Here is a 25,834-nt window from a genome sequence, read left to right as displayed (position 1 = left end):
AGCTTCTGCTGCTCCTTTTACTCTATCTTTTAACAGTTTTGCCAGTTGCTAGTCTCATTGCTTCATCTGCCCCACTGTCTGCTTCTCCCTCTGCTGAGTGTTTTATTGTTCTTTTATTTGAATCCCAACATGCTTCCCTGCTATGAAGAGGCTCTTTACCTCCCACGGCCATCTTTATCAAATAACAATTTATGTTTTAATCTACTTGCCTATATGCTTGAAAGTTTTTAAATGTCTTTCAATGAAAACAAATGTGGAATTGACATCTGCCACATGTTTCTAGACAGGTGCAATAACCCAAACAAGTGCACTGTCAGGGCTTCTGTTCTGTAGCTCTAAGCCACATATTCAACACTGTTATAGTTTGACTGCCAAATTCTGCCCAGATGCTGTCAAAGTTTGATTGCCAACTGAAACATGTAATCATACGGCATGGTGCATCTTCTATTTCTCTGAGCTCTTGTGGTCTTGCACTGCTAACCAAGGAATAGACGATCCTATTCCACAGGGGAGGCAGACAAACCTGGTTTGAATGCTTCTATAACACGAAACTCAAATTTCTAAAATCACTGGTTGCAAAATAATTTCTTTTCATGGCTGAAAAGATGGTGAAATGAGGGCACAGTTTGAATTTTACATAAAGAAAAAAAGTCCCTTTAGTAAAAAGTTGAACTCCAGAGATGGATACATCTGTACAGCTGCAGGGCACAATTCTCCAAGATCAATATAGCAAACAAAAACAAACCACAAAACATCATTTTTTGTGTAAGTAGTTACCTTGAATCCCAAGAAGAGAGACAGAATATAAACAAAAAACAACACATAAACTGCAAAACCCTGCTTGTGGCCTCTAGAGTGGCCTGGACAATAAAGTGGTCCAGTATTGAGCGCGAGCACTGCAGTCAGCAGCAGCGAAACAGGGCTGCAAAGTAATCCTTATGGGCAATTGCGCACCATCAAGGAGATAGGTGAAATAGGATGAATTGTCTTAACATTATGGAAAGGGTTAGGGTTAAGGATCCCTAGAGACAGACCTTTTTTAAAGAGTAAGATCCTTTTTGTGTAACCAGAAACAGCCACTATATCGCTCTATTCAAAGCTACTAGACTCTGACAAAAAATTTAATTTTACCTCTCTGGTCTACTTCATCGATCAGTTAGTTTGTTTGTGTTATTAAACACCAAAGTCAAACTAACTGACTGAGACCAAATGAACACTTTCAGAGTTGATTTAAACACTTTTAAGGTATCTATATGGGTCCACACCAAAGGGTGCCAATTTAACTCTTTTTGGAGTGTTTTTGACTCTTTCATAGAGTTACAATTTAACACTTCCTAATTCTGACCAGTTTTGACCCAGGTCAAAACCACGGTCACTAGTTTCGCAGCAGTCAGTGGGGTACTCTCATGAAGACTCTCCTGGCTTCAGCCAACCGGTGTGTACAGGCCTAGTGGGGACAGGGTGAAATTAACACTTCAAGTGTAAAAGCCAGGATCAGAGTTAAGAGTAAGAAGTTAGATTTATACAATTACACTTACAGGTCAGATTTAGTGACTCTGTTTTGACACCAACTACTTATAAACTGAGAGTCAAATATAATGGATTTGGCTTTATCAGACTTTAATTAACTCTGCTGTTACTCAAATTTCAATAACACCAAAAATGTAACTCTTCTCAATTTGTTGTGCAGAAACATTCTCCCAAAAAATTAGTAATCATCGTCTGGAGGGCATAGCCACAAAAAATTATATGGAAATTTTTGCCAGCAGATGTTACAGTATCAAAGTGATTGACCACAGATTGACCAGCTGACCAGCATTGTCATCTTATGCCCCGTCACTACATTACAAAAACAAACAATAAAACAGAGCAGAGGCCTGTGCTGTGAAGCAGGATTTGACGTTAGTGAGGTAACTTCAGGATTTACGCTGGGTTTTCAGTCCTACAACTGTGGTTGACTTCTTACTGCTGTACATCGTCATGTTAACTTATGAACGCATAACCTGCTCCAAAGGTTATATTCGAGATAAGAGATCAGTGCTATAAAATCACCGCCAATCAAAATTCTTGCAAAATTCATATGTTGATATCCTACAACTGAGACTGATTGAAGCACTAAAGCCTTGTTCTTGTACTTATATATGAAAGTAAGCCTACTTACCACTTTGACTTACGTTTTTATATGTATCCTGTCGCAGCCGTTGGAACAAATGGTTATATTTTCCATTTTCTGTAAGCATGTTTTTTTCTAAATATTATGACCATATATATTAGTATTCAAATTAAGTTTAATATGAATTTGTTTGTTAAAACTTTGGGTTGCATTTGTTTATTACATTATATACTGATCAAAATTATAAATGCAACACTTTTCTTTTTGCCCTCATTCATCATGAGCTGAACTCAAAGTTCTAAGACTTTCTCTATGTACACAAAAGGCCTATTTCTCTCAAAAATATTGTTCACAAATCTGACATAATCTGTGAGCACTTCTCCTTTGCCAAGATAATCCATGCATCCAGCATGGGTATTGCACAGGTGTGCCTTAGGCTGGCCACAATAAAAGGCCACTCGAAGATGTGCAGTTTCACGGGATTGGGGGGGTCCGGAAACCATTCAGTATCTGGTGTGACCACCATTTGTCTCACGCAGTGCAACACATCTCGCATAGTGTTGATAAGGTTGTTGATTGTGGGCTGTGGCCTCTTCGATGGCTATGCAAAGTTGCAGTTGAGACCCCCGATGAGGACGACGAACATGCAGATGAGCTTCCCTGATGGTTTGTGCAGAAATTCTTTGGTTATGCAAACTATTTTTGTTGTAGCAAATGTATAGCGTCTTTCTAGTCTTTTCGACCACTCAAAGTGCTTTTACACTACATCTGTATTCACCATTCACACACATTCATTCACTGAGCCTAAGTGCTCAAACAGAAACTAACGTTCACACACATTCATACACTGGTGGAACAGCCACCAGAGGCAATTTGGGGTCTTTTTCTGTTCCCTCACTTCAGCAAGTGTCTCAGCTTGTCCTGCAGGTTTTTGGAGTGCTCCACATTCTTCTGGATGGCCTCCTGCTGGTATTGTAGATGATCCTCAGAGTGCAGGATGGCATCCTCCTGCATCACCATGTTTCTTGCTGCTTGAACCAGAAGGTCCTGACTGCGGGATCCCTTCAGCACCTGGCGAGTCAGTGCTATCACGTCCCAGGTGCAGGAGCCCACTTTATTGGACAGTAACCCTTTGACAGACTGGCCAAACCGCAGCTGGGACTCTGCGGCTATTTTCTCTTATTGATCTGTCAGCAGTTGTCTGGGTGGCTGGTGTCAGATTATCTTGGAGGTGAAGATGCTAGATGTGGACATCCTGGGCTAGTGTGGTTACATGAGGTCTGCGGTTATGGCATTGTGCTGTGTAATAAAACTGCACATTTTTGAGTGGCCTTTTATTGTGGCCAGCCTACGGCACACCTGTGCAATATGCTGTGTGATCAGCATCTTGATGTGCCACACCTGTGATGTGGATGGATTATCTTGGCAAAGGAGAAGTGTTCACTAACACATATTTTTGACAGATTTGTGAACAATATTTGAGAGAAATAGGCCTTTTGTGCACATAGAGAAAGTCTTAGATCTTTGAGTTCAGCTCATGATGAATGGGGGCAAAAACAAAAGTGTTTATAATTTTGTTCAGTGTAGAAACTGGTCATGTGGCGCTCTACCTTTTGCTGTTTAAGTGCAGTTAATGTGATGAGTTTTCAGTAAATGTAGGGAACTGAAGTCATGGTTGAGATACAGTCTTTCGAACACTATTTGAGCACTCTTTATGGCATGAATGGGTTTTGGGTGTGTTAAATAAATGAATCTGATTTTTTTGTAAGTGACGAGAAGTTTTTGAAAGTGTGTTGGAACTAACACTTTACAGCTTTAATGTGGAAACACTGACACACAGCCGAGGTGAAAGAATATGGCTACAATTGTCATAAAGGCCATAAGAATACATCTAAGCAACACATTAATTTAATGGAAACCACACATGTAATTGGAGTCGGATTTACTCTAACACTTACCCTAATAACTGGGCAGTGATATTATAAGCATGTAGACGTAGACATTCACATAGTCTGCAATTTTCTGCCTTCCTGCATGTGGCAGCTGCAGCTGTGTTGCAAAAAGCCTGAATTATGTGCTGAACTTCTTCGTATTCGTCTTATATTTTAGTTTGCTCTTCGTTTGTAAATTATGATACTGTGCTGGTAGTAGATAGTCCATGTTTGGGATTGGTCATATGCTGCAAACACCTCCCCTTTGACGTGATTGGGAAACCCTGGGTTGTCTTAACAAGTTGATGACCACCGTTGTGTGAACGCTTAGCCTGATTGCGGTTGTTAGGGTTGTGAAGTTAGATAATGAAAATGTTTCCTGGACATGTTGTACTTTAAAAAAAAATTTATTTAACCTTTATTTAACCAGCAGAGTCCCACTGAGATTAAGAACCTCTTTTGCGAGGGTGACCTGGCCTAGACAGGCAGCAGCATATAAAAAAAATACAAACACATAGGTACAGACAAATAACACAGAAGACTAGTAAGATAACATTTCATAAAGTCATTTTAAATCATTACAGTCATTTACATAATAAGGCATCTCTAAGTCTTTCATTTTGGATTTAAATGCATTTAGAGAGCGATTAATTTAGTGAGTTTCAAGTCCTTTTGCAACGTATTCCATGCTGAAGGTGCAGAATACAGAAATGTCTTCTTTCCCGTTTCTGTACGGGTATTTGGTACAGAGAGCATAAGAAGTCCTGAGAACGCAAAGAGTGTCGCCCATTACTTTTATGCATGATATGAACACATAGGTGGCTTGGCAGCAGACCAAGAATTGCCTTATATATGAAACTGTACCAATGACATAGCCTGGCTAGAGGAGGCCATCCAACCCAAGAGTATATTTCACAGTGGTGAGTCAGCGCTTTGCAATTTGTAATGAACCTCAAGGAAGCATGGTAAGCTGTGTCAATCATATGAAGTTTCTGTGCAGAGGTATGCATATATAAAAGATCACTATAGTCCAGAACAGATAAAAAAGTGGTGGTCCTTTAATTGATCACTCACAAGACCATAAAGAATTTTAGCTAGTACTGATAAATTAGATATTGGCCTGTAATTATTTAAAATAGCTGGGTCACCCCCTAATAATAAAGGGAGAACAAAAGCTGATTTCCATATCCTTGGAATTTTCCACTGTAAGGTTAAAAAGATATGTAAGAGGCACAACTACAAAATCGGCTGCCAGTTTCAAGAAATAAGGATCAACAAGGTCAGGTCCTGAGGTTCCCCTTCGAGGGAACTCGAACTGCGTCGGTTATGACACTATAGGAACGCCTCTAGGCGTAGCAGGTCTGAACGTGAATGAAATCACTCCAATCCTATTGGTTTGTTGCTAGAACGGTAAGGTGTGACGGAATAACCGGAGGAGTATAAAGCACACCTGTACACACTCATCATTAGCTTTTTTCTATTCAGCAGGCATGTTGTCAGGTATGTTGTTTGAAGAAAGCTCCAGTCCTACAAGCAGTGTGTCTTACCTGAAGAAGAAGTCTACCAGCATGTCCGGCAACCAGATGTACAGAAGGTGTGTTTTTCCTTGCCCTCGGTACATCACGGATGGAGATTCTCATGAAATGTGTGTCTCATGTTTGGGGATGGAGCACGCCCGGGCAGCTCTCGAGGGGGCTGCCTTCGCCCGTTGCGAAGGCTTTTCCATGCGGGTACTGTGGCACAGCATGGCTCTCTTTTCCGAGGATGGCCGGATGTGTTCTCCCCGAGGCGAGCTTGCACACCATGGCGGTGCTTCAAGCCTACCAAGCCGACCTGCTACAGGAGATGGTTCAGAGGGGGGGGTCCCTCTGAGGAAGATCTGGCGGAGCTTCGCAGAACCACGGAGCGTTAAGACGCAGGGCGAAGCGTTCCGCCAGTACCTCCCTCGCCGGTCTGGACCCAAGGCAGCTGAGGCTGCCAGACGTAGCTCCTACGAGCTCCTACCGAGAGGAGAGGAAGCAGAGTGTCACTTCTCGGGGGCCCCCCTGAGGAGCTGGGGCAGCGAGGGACAGGAAGTTCTTACTCTGCTGAGCCGTGGAACGTGTCTCCCCCCCAGACAGAGACGCCGGTTCTACAGCCGGTACTTCATAGTCCCCAAGAAGGACGGAGGGCTGCGCCCTATTTTGGATCTGCGGGTTCTAAATCGGTCTCTGAGGAGATTCAGGTTCAAGATGCTCACCATCCCCGCCATCGTGACGCACATCCAATCCGAGAATTGGTTCGTCACGATAGATCTAAAGAACGCCTATTTCCACGTCTCTATCCGTCCTTCTCACAGGAAGTTCCTGAGGTTCGCCTTCGGGGGTGTGGCTTACCAATATCGGGTTCTTCCATTCGGCCTGGCACTTTCCCCTCGCACATTCACCAAGTTCTTCACCCTTGCCCCGCCGTATGGCGACTGTGGGTCTGGCCCCTGAGGGGGCACAGTACCTAGAGGCGGGTCTAACAGCCGGAGCAGTCGAGACCCACCTCAGCTCCAGGGCCCCGTCCACACGCATCCTCCATGGTGCCCGGAGGATGAGACCTGCGACTCGGTCCAAGGACCCCTTCGAACCCCTGGAGTCAGCTGAGGCTAAGCACTTGACCCTCAAGATGGCCTTTCTCCTTGCTATCACCTCTCTGAGGAGGGTGGGGGATCTCCAAGCGCTTTCGGTTTCCCCGCAAAGCCTGGAGTTTGCCCTTGGGCTATTAGGGCTATCCTGCACCCTCGTCCAGGATACATCCCTAAAGTGCCTTCCTGTGCGTGAGGGGCCACTGTGCTGCAGGCATTTCATCCTCCACCACATGTGACGGCGGAGGACGGGAGACTTCATCTGCTCTGCTCTGCTCTGCCCTGCTCTGCCCTGCTCTGCCCTGTCAGAGCACTGAGTATTTACACTCTGAGGTCCTCCCGTTGGAGGAAGGCTGACCAGCTGCTAGTGTATTTTGGGTCCCCCAGGGCTGGGCTCCCTGCACCCAAACATACTATTAGCAACTGGATTGTTCAGACTATTTCCCTGGCCTATCAGGTGCGCGGTTTGCCTTCACCTGTGACTGTGAAGGCTCATTCTACCAGAGGCATGGCGGCCTCTCGAGCCCTACTTTCCGGGGCCTCTTTGCAGGATGTTTGTGTAGTGGCTGGCTGGGCCAGTCCGCACACATTCATTCGGTTTACAGTCTTGACCTTCCTTCGGCACCTGGCACTCGTGCGCTCTCCTCTTAGTCGTGACACTTTATTGCACACTGGGGCAGGCGGGGTTTTCGGCACGGTTTAGTGGGTATCTCGTTCCCGAGATGTCGTCTCGGGGAACCAGGGTTACATACGTAACCCGAGACACTGCGTTGGCCGCCACATCTCTCTCCCCGCCTGAAGCGCCTGCTTCATAGTTTAAGCTAATGATGAGTGTGTACAGGTGTGCTTTATACTCCTCTGGTTATTCCATCACACCTTACCGTTCTAGCAACAAACCAATAGGATTGGAGTGATTTCATTCACGTTCTGACCTGCTACGCCTAGAGGCGTTCCCATAGTGTCGTAACCGATGCAGTATCTCGTTCCCCTTCTCTGGGAACCAGGGTTACATACATAACCCGAGACGTTTTTCTGCAATCCAAGGATTTTAGGGCTTGATGAACTTCCTGCACTGAAAATGGTATGAAATTAAAAGACTGATCGATATATCCTGGCTTGTCAGTACAGGGAAACACAGACGCAGAACAAGTAGAATCAAACAGAGAACCTGAAGATATGAAATGCTCATTAAAACTATTCAAGATCTCCATTTTGTCATGAACAGCAACTGAATCCTTCATAACAGAGGTGGGTACTACTTGTGAATTTTTGCTTACCGAAAGGGATTTTATGGTTTTCCAAAATCTTCTGGGGTCATTTAAATTTTTAGTGGTGATAGACATGTAATATTCAGATTTGGCTGTCTTAATAAAAGAGGAGCATTTGTTTCTTAGCTGTCTAAATGCAAGCCAATTAGATGTAGAAACTGTTGTCCTTGCTTTGGCCCAGGCCAAGTTACACTCATGAATAATTTCTGCTAGCTCTGGGGAAAACCAGGGGTTATCACACCCCTTTACTCTATATCTCCTGAATGGGGCATGTGTATTTCTAATTTGTGTAAAACGCTCATTAAAGAATGTCTCCACACCAGGGATAACCTCTATTCTACTCCAATTAAAATGAAACAAATCATGATAAAACCCCTGTTCATTAAAATGTTTAAGATTCCTCTTACAAATGACACGTGATTTTAATTTAGGGACCGTAGTGTTCCTGATAGCAGCCACAACACAATGGTCACTTATGTCATTGCAAAAAACACCAATACATGATCATTTATAAGGAACATTAGTCAGAATCAAATCAATTAAAGTAGACTTCTCCAGGCATTTAAGATTTGGATGAGTGGGAGAATTGATCAACTGTGATTGATTTAAAATCATCAGATACTGGCTTAAGCCAATTCCAGTTTAGATCGCCAACTACAATAATTTCGCTATAATTTAATCTAGTTAAATGTTACATCAGAGACTGTAATGCATAACTTGGGGCAGATGGAGGTCTTCATGTAGCAACATTATATGACGATTCCGTAGACAGTTCATACGTAAAATCCGAACGAGATCTCTCATCGAAGGCAAAGTAATTATTCAAAGCCGAGAGGCTTTGAAAACGAAGAAGGTCTCTGGGTAGCATGCATGTTAAATTCATGTCCTGATCCAGCTGTTTAGGTGTTTGCACAGGTTGTACAACATCCACACAGCAAGTGCATCCAAAAGCAAAGTTCAGCGGGCAATCCACATTGTTAGATGCCCCCCCCCGAAACGATCGCTTGCGCGTAAATTCCACACAGACAATGCGCATAGTAAAGTCCCAAGAAGCGCCATTGACTTAGTCCAGAAAATGCGCATCTGTGTATGTGAGTGCACTGCAGGCCTCAGGCAATGAAGTGAAAAATGGAGAAAGGCACTGCAGTGAATGTGGTCAAGAGACGCAGGAGGTCTTTGAGACCAAGAACCCAGACAGTTGCAGGGATATGTTCAGAAAATCAAAGCAGTATCCCAGTTAGATAATCCAGGAAGGAGAAATCCACCACTTGCTTCATAGTACAGGCCCCTAGTGAGACAAAATGGTAGATTAGAAAAACATGCTTTTTTTAATTTAATACTGCACATCAATCATGTAAAGCATGACAAGGCCATCCATCTTAACTGTATGTTTCATGTTTTGTAGCAGCATTGTTGTCTTTGATGTTGTTGCTATTCATTTCACAACGTTTCTAACATAAGAGCTCTCGAAAACTCATGGGGAAAATACAACATAATCAGCCCTGAATAAGTCACTCTCTCTCTCTCCACTGCTGTTCACCAGCAGCCAAAACTGACACATTTTTAACAAAAGCAAGGCCTTGAGGATAACTGCTGTTGTGGGCTACAAACATATAAGGAAAAATTGAATTTCAAAATATACCTAATTCCAGTACCACAGTATTCCAAGACTAAATTTAAACTATAGCTGTACTTTGAATTAACATTTTGAGTCATAAACCTAATATTTAACATATTCTTAAGCCATGTAAAGCAAAAAATAGATGAACAGAATCAAGAATCTACTCACAAAACCCCAGTAAATTTATACTAGTGTCTCAAGTGTTCTTGATTCACTAACCTTTGGCTAAATAACAGTCTGGAAAAATAACTTTACTGAAAAATCTATTAGATAATATACAATGAACAAAAATCTAAAGGTTTATTGAGTTTGGACTGTTCAGTGGTTTGTTTGTTTTGTGCCAGCTGTAGCAACTTTCTATGTTAAAGGCTGATGTGAGTTTATATTGGCAACTGTCTGCTCCCTTGTGGTGGGAGATTTATTAATGCAGCTTTAACAACCAAAATCAATTTGTTTCTTACCTGCATTTGGACCCCTACATGATTTAACTAACAATGTCAAAGCATAATCATCAAAACTTTCCAATCTCAGATTCCCAAATGCCCTTGAAACTATATTTGTTTTCACTTTTCAGCCTGAAGAACTTCATGTCATTCAGCAACAATGATTATTAAATTACCCAGGGATAAATTTTTCCGCACCAGTATTCAGAAGTTATCTTTAATTTCCAATTAGTTCATTCAGTCTACCCTTCCGTTACCTCCTCCAGAGGACCGTGTGCTGAACTACTGAAAATGATTGGTGCTTTAAAGGCACAGTGATTGCTGGTGTGTACTTGATGTTTTCCATATAAAATATGTGTGTCAGAAATTCCACAATGTTAGTCTGGACTTAATCAGGTGGATGGCTCCTGTGGAGTTCAATATGTCCAATATGTCATTGTTGTGGATTTCTGGCAGCAACAGAAGAAACATCCGCCTGCCTTTTTAATTACAAAATGTCAATACATCTGCCTTGTACTTTCTGTCTGTCTCTTCTCAAGTCCTTGTAAAACATTAACATATTTATTAGATATTTAAACATGACCTATATGATGTCACAGAACCCTAATGAAAAATTGCATCAAATTTGGCATGTCGGTGGAGACAAAGGCATGAAATTGTGATCAAAAGTTTGTTTGTTTTTTAAACGATACATGTCTACACAGACAGAAAAGGAAGGACACTTAAATGTCTCTGCTGGCAGATGATAAATTCAGTAGGAGAAGAAATAAAAAAGAAATGCTAAAAAACTTGTCAAACCTGTCTCACAAAGAGCAAAGCAACAGCCACTCTGTCTGCTAACTGAGGACATTTAAGCAAAAGATTATCTCCTGCATTGTCAAAACAACACTGGTCCATTATAATGATGCCAAAAATACAGCTGTGTTGAAACATCGTCACAGTGAAAAGATTTGAAAATGAGGTAAACTTATGATATATAAGGCATGTAGCTTTTTAGTTATGTTTTCTATTACTGATATAACTGCCCTCTGGCTTCTGTATCAGGCTGGTGGAGAACCCCACTGTGACCAGTGAGTAGGTCAGTGCCACAGGTCAGCAGAGAAAAGCTTTTTCCCAGATTGATCTCAGGGGTGGGGTTGGGGGTGCAGAGCAGTGTAGGGATCACAGAGACTAGAAAAACAGGGGGGGGGGGAAACATCATGGTTTCATAAACCCAGGGAGTAAGTGAGCATGAATGCACCTCACGTATAGTGCTCTGTTCTCACTTTGTAGGCTCTGCAGAACTCCAAATGTGCCGATCACTGCATTATGAGCTTGTGCTCAGAAAAGCCTTGTGCCTCAGTGAGGTGAAGGACAGAAGAAAAGCTCTTAAACAATACAGGGTTATTGTGATCTGTGGATTGTGCAGGTGGATATAGGTCTATGGTTGTAGGAGAAAAAGAACATGCCTGGAATAACAAGTGTGCAGCTGTACAAAGGTGTACAAAGTGTTTTTTGAACAAGTGTTTTGAAATCTTTGAATGAAGAAAATGTGATTTTCTGTTATCTCATGTATCAGCTTTTACATTTATTAAGCTAAGGTACATAATCTGGGCAATTTTGAAACCGTAAAGACATTTTTCATTAAAGGAACATTTTGGTTAATAGGCTGTTTTTCTGTCTCGCTAGAGATGACTTATGAGTATCTGGTACAGATAATTTACTTTTTAGAATTATCATCAGAGTAAAATGTGTTAATATCTGTTTTCTAATAAACAATAATATAGTACCCTCTATAAAATAAAAATAGTTACTATTGTGACTAAAGCAATGCTCTGAAGCTGAATTGTCAGGCTGTTCTGTAAATAGTTTTCTAATAAATTTAGCTTCTGATTAACCCATATCAATCATCCGTTTAGTCCCACCTGTGTCCTGTGTACTGGCAGAGAACCCAAAAGCACAACTCAGAAATAGGCAGTAGCAAAGAGGAGAATAGCTTACTTAACAGGCACAGATTCGGTACACAGGAGATCAGTACAATATGGGCAAACAAATCTAACAAACAAAAGGCTAAGGCGATGTCAAAAACTAGAAAGCAGAGAGCCCACAAAACCATAGATAAAAGACAATGAGACAGGGGACCAGGTAAACTAAATACTCCAGAGGACTGAATCTAACAAGGAACAGGTGTGACTAAGGAAGGCGGGGCAGACAATTACACAGGCGGGAATCAAACAGGGGCAGGTTAAAAATTTTTTTTAGGAAAAACAGATAAAGCAGATCTGTAAATGAAAACTCTGCTGGCAGTTCAATAAAGCAGCTTAATGAACAGTTACTAAACATTCAACACTAATGATCCAAACCATTGAAACAACATGCTGAAATAATTGCATGTGACAGATTTTCCTTCTCTGCCACTCTTCTCAATAATCTGGGATCAGCACTAAGATGGACATACACTCCCCTGCAACCACTTGTATTGAAACTGGTAAGACATCCTGGAAAAAAATTGGATGACACAATTGTGTGTAGTGTGTAGTTATTCCTTTAAACAAGAATGTGTTGCTCTGCTACCTGAATGATTATAAAAAGATAACATCAGAAAATGAGAATAAGCACAATTTATTAATAAACTGTAGTTCTTTGTGTATGATTTTATTGGGGCTGTCCCCTAATAGTTGAAGATTTGATGCTTCGATGGGCGGAGCCTGATTCGACTGTCAATTTCACAGTCGAAGCTTCGCAGCGAAACAGGGATCATGCCATTTTGGTGATATGGGGGTGCTCAATGTCTGATTTTACACAGAACTACCAGTTTTCTCCCAATAAGTTAATATACAGTATTACAATATACATTTTAACTTTTAATACTGTAAAAAGAACAAAACTTTCAATAAATGTTTTTAAAGTGCATAAATAAATCAAAAATTGTAACCCTAACCCTGGGTCGTCAGTGTGCATGTTTAGGCGTAGCGTGTATGTGTGTAGTGGCAGTGAAGGAACACTTGCTGAAGAGACGGAGCAGAGCAGCTCAGTTGTCCGCACCTCGCGGGACTTTCGGATAATTTATCACCGTTGATGAACCACACAAAGAAGATATCATTTTTAAATAGCCGGCAACTTGAAATAGACCCACTAGGAACCGCAACGTGCATGCAGCTGTCGGCGGCAAGGAATGCAGCGAAACTCCGGTGAATGGCAGGCGAGAGAGAGAGAGAAAAGGGTCTTCAAAAAGCCTCAGTTTAGCTAGAAATTTACAGTGTAAGTTGAATGAATAGAGACTGCAGCTCTGCAGCGGAGCTACCGTGTGTAACCCCCCAGCTCGCAATCGCCACACACAAAAACACACATGATTCGGCTATCAGTCGACTATAGGCAGGACTTGACGATTCTGATTTGATTATGTTATTCCTTAATCGGGGACAGCCCTAGATTTTATTTAAAAGTGATATTTTCTTGGGAAGTACTCATTCTAAAGATGTCATATTATGCTTTTTGGCTTTTTCCCATCCATTCTTGAGTTTTATCTCTTTTTTGTGCATGTAATAAGTTTGCAAAGTGAAAAGGCCCAAAGTCCACCCCAAAGGGAGTTCCCATCTACCACAGAAAACACTGCTCTGAACTGCCTGAAAACAGCTCGTTTGTAGCCCATCATCCCTGTGATGACACAGCAAAATGCGTGTCAAAATGCGCATCAAGCAGCTAGTCAGACACGCCCTCAAAGACACCGGTGAAAAAACACACTGAGCTGCAGCACACAGTGAAAAGACGCATGCCTGCTACCTCTCCTCTCCCTTCCAAACACTAGCTACCCTCCAGGCAATCAATGGAACATAACAACAACAACATAAAGTTGGTACTGGGATGTAGAGACAGAGCTCAGTTAAAGCTTTATGGATAAAAGATACGTTTGTTACAAATTAATAGCTCACCACTCCGAAAACTTCTTGCTCCAGTCCATGTTGCTAAGCTGGTAAGGGGAACATTTACAGCTGAACTGAAGCCATGTTTACCGGTTTCTCACAACCCACTCTACTCTGCTTCTGATTGGCTAGTAGTCCTTAACTAGGAATTGCGCATGTGCAACTCCCAACAAAGATCATGTGGAGGCAAGATGCATCACTCCATAGCTAAAACAAAGCATTCATCACACAGTTTAAAAAGAGGAGCTGCAGCAACGTGCAGGATGACAAAAACATGGTGTTTTTTGAAAATGAAACCATGTAAATCTTTTCTGGTACAACCCCTAAATAAGATTAGAAACCTGAAAATGAGCATCATATCATATGCTGTCACGAAACACAGAAAGCTATCAAAATGAACATTTTAATGCATATGTCTCTGAATTACCACGTAAGTGTATTCATTGAGAAGGCGTTGAGTAATTTCATGTTTTGTTTGCCATGATACACCTCTCACCGGCTGAAGTACAGTAAAATGGAGGATTTCACTTCTTGAAACACTCCTTACCCTCCAGAGGATGAGAGGTGGGTTGCTTGGCTTTCTGCCAGAAGACCTGTTCAGACTACACCTCTGTCGTTAAACATATGAGAATTCAAAAAGTATATATTCTGCATGTGGAGGAAGATAATTTGGAAGGAAATGTTTGTTACCCACTCTTTCAAGTCATATGGTTTTTAGTGCACTGGTTCCTCCTCTCTACATATTTGCATAATTATATAGATAATGATGCATAATTTTTTAAATACCCCTCTCATGCCGCAATTTAACAACCCTGAGACAGTTTTCTGGAACTTAGCATAAAAAAGAAGTATGAATCATTTTAAAGCTTTGTTGAAAATTAGTTGGATGCTTTTGTTTCCCTCTGTCTCTGTCATCTCACTCCTTTATCAGTGCTGTTGAGTACACTTGTTGTTTTCAGCTCATGAATTTTTTATTCATTTGTGGCCTACCTGAGAGAGAACATTTACTAAATTACAATGTGAAAAAAATTTGGTAAAACATCAAAACATTAGTTCACACTTGCACAGGATTAACCCTTGCATTAGGGGTCCCTTACTAGCAGCAGTAATGGGTTGTGTTTCAAATTATTCTCAAAACATGTCTACCTGTAATGTCAAAGAGGTCACTCATAGTGATAAACCCACGGAGTTGTCGTCCGACTTCAGTTCTGGTTATCTCTACGGAGCATTTTAGCATCTTGCATGTCATTGTTTTGTTTTTACAGCCTGCTAGTTTCGTTCAGTCCCAACGCTTTCATCAGCCTAATTTCCAGACTTGGCAGACAGCTGTTTTCAGCACAAAAGCTCTAAAAGCTCACTGAACACTACCTGGTCAGTACCAAACAGCAGACAAACAAAGTTTGCAACTACCTGGTGAACATAATTGAGCATTTAGCATTCTTGTACCTTAACTCTGAGCAAGTTTTGGTTTGTATGCATCAACGTAGAGGTCTGCACAAAGACTGATGTTGTTGGCCAATTAACCAACACCAATTAAAACAAAAATAAATGTCCTTAGAGCTCGGGCCCCATGATGAATGCAAGGTTTTCTACAAGCATCTCTTTTGAACACACTTTGAAATAATACGGAAAACATTTGAATGGTGGTAATCAAGTTCTTAGTCACATTAGCAGGAATAAAATCTCCAAATGTAATTGCCCTGTGACGGCGACTGTCACTGTCTTGTACATCTTAAAACAGCCATGGAAACCTTGAGCCTGAGACCTTCATCATGTTGCTCACAAAATTCACAGCAAGTATATTGTACTTAGATAAACATATGAACACTATGAAAATGCAAAACACTGTTAAATAAGACTAAGGGCACAAACATGGTGCACGCAAAAACATGAACTGCTGAGACGGCGTTCGTGTCTGTGCGGAACATGTTTGTGCCCTAAGAGTCTACAGCCATGCTGATGGCTCTTTGAGGCCGTACATAGGCTTTGAGCTAAATGCTAACATCAGCTTACTAACATCAGCTTGCTAACATGCTCACTATGACTTTGACATGCTGATATTTAGCAGGTTTACTATGTTCACCATCTTCGTCCAGTGTGTTATCATGCTAACATTTGTTTATTAGCTCTAAACACAAAGTACAGATGAGGCTGATGCTGATGGGAAAGTTATTTTTGCAGGCATTAGGTCATAAGACAAAATGAAAATCACCAATGTTTTTACAATTAAATGTCAACCCCATGGAGGCGCAATAGGAAAAGTCAGGGGATTACCAAAGTCATTAGGAGACAGTCTTAGAGCAATCAATGTCAGACATTTTTACAGCAATTCATCCAATAGTTTTTGAGATATTTGAGACTGGACTAAAGTGGAGGACCAACTGAGAGACCACCATTCTTCTAGTGTGACTCAAAAACATGAATCCACTTTTGCAATTCTTTTATTTTTCTCTGTCACATTTTAGCGAGAGAGGACTAGAACCCTTTACTATTTTTAACATGTATGGAGTGGTGATATCCTCTTAAGGCTTAATGTTCTTATCTAATCATGCAAGGTCAAAACGGCAGCTCAGGAAACCTCATGACTCCTAGAGGGGACATAATTGATGTGCATTAACAGCAGATCCTTTAAAGAGGTGAGGAGTTAACTGGCTATAAATATGGCATATTAGTGAGGACTCATGACTCTGATACTTTCATGTACCAGATCCAATGATGTATATATGAGTTCATGCCAAACTCATATATAGCGTTGTTAACATTTGAAAGCCAAGGCTGAGGTGTGCTGTAGGAGGAAAACTCACAGCTCTGAGCTGTCTCTCACACTTTATACTGAAACTCTGTCTGTCACTGCAGACAAAACTATTCCCCAAACTATCTTCTCTATTTGCTGTGCTGTTTCCTTTTTAAACACGGCTCAGGCGAGAAAACAGTGTCTCTCTCTCCATCTCTTACACTGTAGGGAAATTGAATTAGCAGGAATAAAGAATGGCGTTAACACTCCGGTGAATCAAAGTTTATCTCAAAGCATATGCACAAAGAGGTAACCGGAGACATTTACTGAATGACTCTGCCTGGAGGAGTATTTCCATACCTCTCTTGCTACATTTATAGGAGATGGTTTCCATGACAATGATGCACTTTTGAGAGATAAATGAGAAGGAGCTTGAATATGAACTTTCAGCTATTTCCCGCTCCTCCTACCTCCAGGCAATGAAATCCTCCTGATTCCTTTTGCTGCTGTGTGAGGAGGAAGAGAAATGTTCAATTTGCAACCATAATGACATACTGTAGCTTCAGAGGACACATTTTCAGAATCGCTTTTCATTTAATTTTTCCTTGCATTTAATTATGTAATGTTTGATGGTGTTTTCTTACTTGATACTTTCTACTTATCTACTGTTCTTGTAGATCAACCTTTTTGGTTCTGTACTTTCATTTTAATCCTGTAATAAACTAAAGTTAAAATATTTTGTCTTCATCAAGTGACTGTGTAATGTAAAAGGTGAAGCTGGTTGTGACAAATCCACATAGAATCACTAGCTAGGCTTCCATCAAAATGTAGTGCAAATTTTAACCACATTCGAATGATCAGACAAAGAAGACGCAAATTAACAATGTTTCTACTGCCCTTATGTAATAAGTTCATTGAGATAAACAGCTGGTGGCGCTAATTTTTCAGTTGGGTGTCATTAAACCTTTGCAGAAGAAAAGGGCGCAACAAGGGGACAGGCAAACCTCAAAAACACTGTAGAAAATATATAATATATATGAAAATATGAAAATGTATTTATGATTGTTCCATGTATTAATTTTCAGGACTGTTACGGTCTCCTTGTCGCTCCACAGAAGTCTGATGTTTTGTTTCTTCAGAGGAGCATCAGTGGATGTTTTAGTCCCATGTTTCATGTACATCATAATTTATTGACCTCTGTTTGATTCTTTTGCATTTTACTGTATTTTTCTTACATCAGTGTTTCCACCCCAACCAAGCGTCTTTGCAATATTTAGCTTATTGTTTTGGTTTTACAGCCTTCTATTTACTCTTTTGGTTAATTTTCACTGTTTCTCATCAACCTTATTTCAAGCAACAGTGCACCATGCAGCAGACAGCTGAGTTAGCAACTAGATAGTGAACATTTGACAGCGAAAGAGACAGATATTTCCCTCAGGAATTGGTGTAGAATAAAACAGTGCTTTTGTGGGTCCAGCCCCCAATGTTTTCTGAAAAGCCCGAATCTTTTTAGGTTTCACAATGATGAAGACAGTCAGAGAACAATTGAATACAAAATGCAATATAATAAAAAGGATATAGGATGATTTTCCTGGGCAACTATAATTTTTTCTAAATGATGTATAGATCTGTAGGCAGTCTATTATCTTAAACTGCTTGAAAGATAGTGGATATCGCTGTCATGAACAGGAAAAAAAATCTCCCTGACAGAGCATGCCCCCGGATCCCACTAAGTTTTAGACAAGCCCCAAATGTTTACAGCGTCTGCCTCCACCCCAGCTGAGCAGTGGTGCACTTTGCTGGGTTATATGACAGAATGGCCTGCTTGTTAGGTAAAAAAAGGGAAAAAAAGCTTAACACAAAAGGAAAAAGACACAGAGAGACACAATGTGCGGAAAGAAAAACGGAAGCAAGTCCTGCATGATAACAGACACCACATTAGCCGGCCATCATCTGCTGACCACACAAGTGTCTCCACGGGAGCTGTCATTAAGCCTCCGGGTGAGTGATTTTAACCAGAGTAAACAGAACAAGATTAATGGTGCGAAATAGCACACAAGGACCACAGAGCTGCTGGCGCAAGGGTGACCGTGTCAATGAAAAGGTTATTAATGTTTGGGAAGGTGCAGACAATGTCTCTGTCGCTCTGCTGCTCAGTGTTTTATCAGTGGTGCTCTGGATAAAGCTTGTATATGTGTGTTTGTGTAACCATTTGATCAGGAATATAGCCAAGAGGCTGAGGGAACACTGCAAATGCTGGTAAATGATTTACAAAACATTACATGCAGCCATCTCATTCAAACAGATATTGTATTACTCCATGACTTTTGTCTCAGCAGGAGACCCAAAGAATGAGAAGAGAATATGCTGTTATAGCAAAATTAATCAAAACACTTTATCATTGTTCCTTTCCACAAGCTCCAGATTTGACAGCAGGGGTCCAGCTCAAGCCAATGTGTCCAAATCAATAGCAAATTTAGGATGTCGGTGCCCAGCCTGCAGCTCAGTGTGATTTACTAGCTCTGGGCTTCCTCCTCCTCCATCCCTCCATTCCTCACTCATGTTCCAGGATAGTATTTCATACAAATGCTCCACCACACAGTACAACCTGCTCCTTCTCACTGTCACCATGAGACTGTTCCTCCAGAATCCTGAGCCAGCCAGCCCGATTTAGACTTGTGCTTGTCAAGATGTCCAAATCACTCAAACACACTTGACCTCATCTGTTTCCACAAACAAAGATCTCAGTGTTCCTAGATGATTAAGCCTAGGAATGTAAAATATGTTTTATTGTTTTGTTCTTCATATAACCTGGTAGCCTAGCTGAGGTAGAAATAGAATAAATTGGTTGTAGAAAAAGAGACATCAGCAATGTCTCAAGTAAATTTCAAGTAGTTTTCAAGTAAATTTCATGTACAGATCAACCAAAATAATAGATCAACCAAAATAATATTTTAAAGTGAATCCCGGGAAAGTGCAATGCTACTTTTATTTAACTTTTTAAAGTACATTTTGCTAATAATGCCTTTGTTGCATTTACTTGTAATGGAGTGTTTCTGAATTTGGATCATTTGAATCAATCATCAATTGAATAACCCAGTTATTCAGTTATTTTAATATTCTTTGAAAATAAAAGGCTGCTTTACGTCCAGACATAATTTTTACATTTTGATCTATATAATCAGAAATAAAATGAATCTTTAATGATCAACATGCCAGAGAAAACAAAAGCTTTTGTTTGGACTCAGCAGCTCTGTTACCTGAGCAGCTCGGCTTGCTCTGTACTGAACATACGTTGGAGGAGGCTGTGTTCCTGCCTCTTCTGTGTTTACCCACAGCTGTTTAACCAGGGAACGTCGGCCCACAGAGTGGGCTGCCGACGGCGCAGCAACAGGGGGCTGGATTATTCTGCTTCTGCCAAATGAGGCAGAACAGGGCTAATTCTATTTGCGCTTCAGCACTTGAGTCAACTTAACGGGCCAATTAGCTGCCTGAAACGAGGGGTAAAGAAGATGGGAAGGTGACGGCAGGAAACACCAATGTCCCCGCTTGAGGGCACAAAGCCAGAGTGGTATCAAATAATATCTTATATCAAGTTTAACTTGGCACGGTGCAAATTTGTTTTATTAGTATATTTGTTCATGATCTTCTGTGCATCATTATGAAAGATGAAATTATTATGAAAGCTTGCTGATGTTTACAAACATGTCACAGTTTTATTTCACAGCATTGCTATTTTGAAGCACGGTTTTGTAGAATTCTAACTGTGCAAACTAAAAATATGCTGCTGCAACTGTTGTTCATCTGAAACAAATGGGAACAGGCAGAAATCAAATTTGGACAGCCTTTTCTAGCCTTTTCTAGCAGAGTAAAGCTTAATAATAATATTCCCTTGACATCTTTTAAATAAAGTGAAACATTGGTTATGACAGATGCTTAGGACTGTAATAAGTGCACATAACCCAAAAGATTGTTCATAAAAAGACGCCACCGTGTGGGACTAAGAGGCCAGCTACGAACAGCAACGTCATTGGTTCATGTCCAGTTGGGGACCTTTGTTGTGTCTCCCTCCCTCATTTCCTGTCATCACTATGTAAGAAAGGCATAGCAAATGCCCCACAAACACTTCAAATCAATTGTTCATAAATTGGTGGGTAGTAGTACTGATGTATAGTACAGAGGGGGTATTGAAACACAATAAAGTCACATAATTCCTACAGCATAGCTACTGTACAAGTGCTGCTTTAATGCACTTTGGAGACTCTGGAAGTTCTCAGAAGTTTAATTAAATACTTCTTTATTATGTTTGGACACATATCAATGTGTTAGTTAATTATAATCAAACATGGACAAGTATAACTCTGCTGCAGTTGTGAGCAGAAGCCATTTTCAAAGCCTGCCTCAGTAGTGCATCAAGGATTGTTTGACTGAAGACATTGTGACTTGTCAACTAAACAGGATTGTATTGATAAGTTATGTCATAAAATAAAATCTAAAAAACAAAAACTTATGGTGTCACAAAAGAAACATCATTATGCGCGTTTTTGAGGTTGTGACTCAAACTGTGAAACTCTCTCCCTTTGGACCTAAAATCGATGGACACTTTTGAACACCAGCTCAGCAAGTATAGATTTTATGAGAACAGAGAGTATTCAGAGGGAGCATTTGCATAACAAGGTCTTTGTGCAGAATATACAGAATTTGTTTTGAAAAGGGACAATTTATTCTCATTGAGGTTTGTTACACAAGGCATTGTTTCCATTATTAGTGGAATAAAAGGCTCAATGTAATTGCAGATAGAAACACAATAAGCAATTAGAGAAGGCGAAACGGTCAAAGCCAGAGGGCCCAAATAATGAATCAATACATGTGACATTTTGTGTCAGAAAAAAAATTGAGGAATAGTGTAGGTGTGCCATTTTCCTGTTGAATGTTAGAAACAGATCTCCCAGTCTGATACATGAAAAAAAGAAGCAGAAAGCTGGAGAACATTGTGTTTACCGTTATTCTCCCTGACAGTCCTAGTCTCTGTTGCTCGATATCCGCATTTATTGGACAGTGAGCGGGACGGGGCAGTGAGGAAATAGTTTTTCTGTAAAAGTAAGTGGTTTACCACATGAATGATAATCACGTAGCCATCAGTTGCTTGGTTACCATCACTTGAAATCAGGCTGTGTGGGGACAGGAGAGGGATTTCTGATCCTCTGGGGGGTTCGTCTGTTGTAGTGCCTAGTTCAGTGCTTTGGATAATGTCAGCCACGCTTAAATTGAGAATTTTTTAAACCCACACCCACCCCCACGCCCTTAAGATAGGATAGTTATTCGGCTGATATTTGTGCGCTTAAAAAAACACTCCTTCCATTTACAGGTATGAATAGCTGAAAGGAACACACACATCAATGACAGATTTTGCGCTCCTTCGAAAAATCAAACATACCCAAGTGAAGTTTCAACCAGATGGGAGAGGTTCCAGTGGATTCATGCAGGGCTATGTGGCAGCCTGAAGCCTCAGTGAACTCCTAATGAGCGTCATCATTTAACTATCAAGTAATATTTACATTCCTCACCCTTCAAAGAACCAATATGTCGGCTTTTCTGGATGGCTGCAGGCGCAGTTCAATAACAGCCACCAGGTTAGAGAAAAAACGCAAAGAGAACAATTAATGTTGGATATCCAGCAACTTTCATGCTACAGATTTGTGGGTTGAAGGGAAGAGATTATGATGAAAGATCATTCATTAAGCTTTAACAATGCAACAGGCCTCCATATCTTCTCATTAAGGGAGCTGCAATCACTTAAAAATCGTCAACCAACTGGAAATGTCAGGGAAAGAAGCATAAGCACCCAGTGATTTGGTTGATTCACCACCATTCGGAGAAGTGAAATAGACCAAAATGCTTCATTTATCAAACTTTTCAAGGACTGCAGACTTTCTCTCTTTTGTGTTCTGACCTTGAAGATGTTACCAATGATTAAGACACCAAACTACACCAAACTACACTCACACTCACACACACATATGCGCTATGCCTACACATGCGCACTGATGCCCCCTACCTTGAGGTTTGGGTTACAATTTTTCTTTTCAAAATGTTTTTTTATTTACAGCATTATATATTGAAAAATATATTGTAATAGGCTGTATACAAATTTAGAGAAAACTGGTAGTTCTATGTAAAACCAGACGTTGAGCACGCCCATATCGCTAAAATGGCATGATCCTCGTTTCGCTGCAAAGCTTCGACTGTGAGATTGACAGCTTCAAGAGTGAGAACACATTTTTCACTATCAACCTTGAAATAAAGAGGTGCCATTGTCATCATTATCATCATTAACATCACTGTACTTGTACTGAAGTACTATATAAGGGACACATTATTGCACATGACAAGCGTACACACTCGCGCGTATGTATTGCAATAATTTGGGTTGGGGGGGGTGGGGGGGCTTATAAATCAAAAGGAAGTGTTTTACAGGAAGAGTAGTCTAACATGGTGTTTTGATTAGCAAGAGGTGAAGTATCCTGAAGTTTTAAAAACATGAATTCCTCCCTTATCCCATAGGAGTGTGACTAGCAACGAATTAGAAGAGAAAATAAATCTTTCCCTTTCACCCGGTGGGAGTGAGAATGTGCATATTTTTCCATGAACGCCAGTGTGATTTAACAAATGTATTGAATAGAAGTATATGAAAGAATTTGAACACTTTTTACACAAAACTAAGATGATTTACGTATTAGACTTTCATGAGTGCTTTACAGCAGTAAAGGAAAAAATGGATATTTCATTTTTCAAATCTTCTCTTCTTTAGAGCGTAGCATCACACAGGCAGACATACAGATGCTCTTAGATTATTTTCTTTGCACAATAAGAATACAAATAGTAGTTGTGGCTACAGACAGATGTATGGAAACATGAAAGGGGGTTGCTTCCTACATATACTGTCAATTGATCTAGCAGACTTAACAACAATGACATCAAAAGAAATATAGGTGTAAAGGGGAGTGTTTTTACCCTATATATAATGTGACAAGGCTGTCCACAACATCGCCCTTCCCTGTGGATCCTTGCGTCATGACGTCTCTGAAGATAGTCAGTGGAATAAAAAGACAGCATATTTCTGAGGTATTGCTATTATGAATGTTTTACACTCACTCCACATACTATTGCATTGTCTGTAACTAATATACACCATGACGCATTTAAACAAACCTGTTGATTTCTCAAGAGGGAAGCTGCTCGTGGTTGTCAGAGGCAAAGAAGAAATATCAGGTATCCGGTGTGTGTGTGTGCGTGTGTGTGTGTGTGTGTGTGTGTGTGTGTGTGTGTGTGTGTGTGTGTGTGTGAGAGAGAGATCTACATGGTCAGACAGTCCCGATGAACATCAGAAACCAGAGGATGCGATATATGGTTGTAATATATGATACCCAGGACTTTGGTCAGTAGTCTGTTTACAATGTGCACAATTAAAATTACTTTATACATAATGAAGTGTTTAATATCAAACTTGAGAGAGGCAGTAAGCATTTTCGCCCATAGTCTTCTTCCTCCTGATTCTGTGACCAAAGAGCCTTCATTGATCACAGATCCAATGTTGGGATGAATGCAGTTTTCCAAGAGATGAGGTCATCATCATTTAGTTATCATCATTTAGTAAGAGACAAAGCATCACACCACTGGCAAAAAGAGTAAGATGCAAACAATCAAAGAAGTCCGTATTCACAAAAGGATAAGGCAAGGGTTTACAGTTACAGTTGTGTAAATAACAAAAGCTTTGGTGGTAAAAAACAAACAACAGTAAGTAACAGTTAGCAGTAAAACAGAGAAAAGACAAACGTAAAATTACAAAAGAGAATTCTCATCTTAGGACTGATGTACACACAATACAATCTAGATCTACTACAATGTACACCAATCAAATCATTTGTGTCGGATTTCTCTTATCTTATTTTGTAGTGTTTAATCATGAGTTGTAAATGAGTACGCAAATCAAAATATGGAAAACAGTGCGCAGTAATTAGTGATAGTAATTATGATTACTCTCAGTTGAAGAGCTTTTCAGATAGAGAGAATGAAATTGATCGCTATATTAGTGATACCGGTTCAGACACCTGAAAGTTTATCTGATAATGAAAACAAAATTGAGTGAGCCATAACTTAGGAAGTATTCCTTATGACCACATACAGTGGGTACGGAAAGTATTCAGACCCCTTTAAATTTTTCACTCTTTGTTTCATTGCAGCCATTTTCCAAAAATCAAAAAAGTTCATTTTATTTCTCAGTAATGTACACTCAGCACCCCATGTTGACAGAAAAAACCTTTTTTTTAAATTGTTGCAAATGTATTAAAAAAGAAAAACTGAAATATCACATGGTCATAAGTATTCAGACCCTTTGCCATGACACTCATATTTAACTCAGGTGCTGTCTATTTCTTCTGATCATCCTTGAGAGGGTTCTACACCTTCATTTGAGTCCAGCTGTGTTTGATTATACTGATTGGACTTGATTAGGAAAGCCACACACCTGTCTATATAAGACCTTACAGCTCACAGTGCATGTCAGAGTAAATGAGAATCATGAGGTCAAAGGAACTGCCTGAAGAGCTCAGAGACAGAATTGTGGCAAGGCACTGGCCAAGGTTACAAAAAATTTCTGCTGCACTTAAGGTTCCTAGAGCACAGTGGCCTCCATAATCCTCAAATGGAAGACGTTTGGGACGACCAGAACCCTTCCTAGAGCTGGCCGTCCGGCCAAACTGAGCTATCGGGGAGAAGAGCCTTGGTGAGAGAGGTAAAAAGAACCCAAAGGTCACTGTGGCTGAGCTCCGAGATGCAGTCGGGAGATGGGAGAAAGTTGTAGTAAGTCAACCATCACTGCAGCAATCCACCAGTCGGGGCTTTATGGCAGAGTGGGCCGACGGAAGCCTCTCCTCAGTGCAAGACACATGAAAGCCCACATGGAGTTTGCTAAAAAACACCTGAAGGACTCCAAGATGGTGATAAATAAGATCCACTGGTCTGATGAGACCAAGATAGAACTTTTTGGCCTTAATTCTAAGCGGTATGTGTGGTGAAAACCAGGCATTGCTCATCACCTGTCCAATACAGTCTCAACAGTGAAGCATGGTGGTGGCAGCATCATGCTGCGGGGGTGTTTTTCAGCTGCAGGGACAGGACGACTGGTTGCAATCGTGGGAAAGATGAATGC

General features: G+C 40.7%; 1 protein-coding gene across 1 annotated transcript; it reads right to left on the bottom strand.

Moving 5' to 3' along the window:
- Positions 1-3,007: 3,007 nt before the first annotated feature.
- On the bottom strand, positions 3,008-3,499 carry LOC119899692 (BLOC-1-related complex subunit 7-like). The gene is made up of 2 exons (XM_038714350.1): positions 3,466-3,499; positions 3,008-3,291 (listed from the first exon to the last, which is right to left on the bottom strand). The coding sequence occupies exons 1-2, from the start codon at positions 3,497-3,499 to the stop codon at positions 3,008-3,010; spliced, it is 318 nt and encodes a 105-aa protein (XP_038570278.1).
- Between the last annotated feature and the right edge of the window lie 22,335 nt (positions 3,500-25,834).

This window comes from Micropterus salmoides, unplaced genomic scaffold (genome assembly GCF_014851395.1).
Source record: "Micropterus salmoides isolate LMB-PRFRI ecotype aquatic unplaced genomic scaffold, ASM1485139v1 Ms_hic_scaffold_12, whole genome shotgun sequence".
NCBI lineage: Eukaryota > Metazoa > Chordata > Actinopteri > Centrarchiformes > Centrarchidae > Micropterus > Micropterus salmoides.
The sequence above is the reverse complement of the archived record's forward strand: the minus strand, read 5'-3'. Positions and strand labels throughout refer to the sequence as shown.

Bases quoted from the DNA above. Each gene is read 5' to 3' on its own strand.
- LOC119899692 (XM_038714350.1), bottom strand. From the start codon at position 3,499: ATGCTGATCACACAGCATATTGCACAGGTGTGCC. The intron at 3,292-3,465 runs GTAGGCTGGCCA...CAGATCAATAAG, and splicing joins GCATATTGCACAGGTGTGCC to AGAAAATAGCCGCAGAGTCC.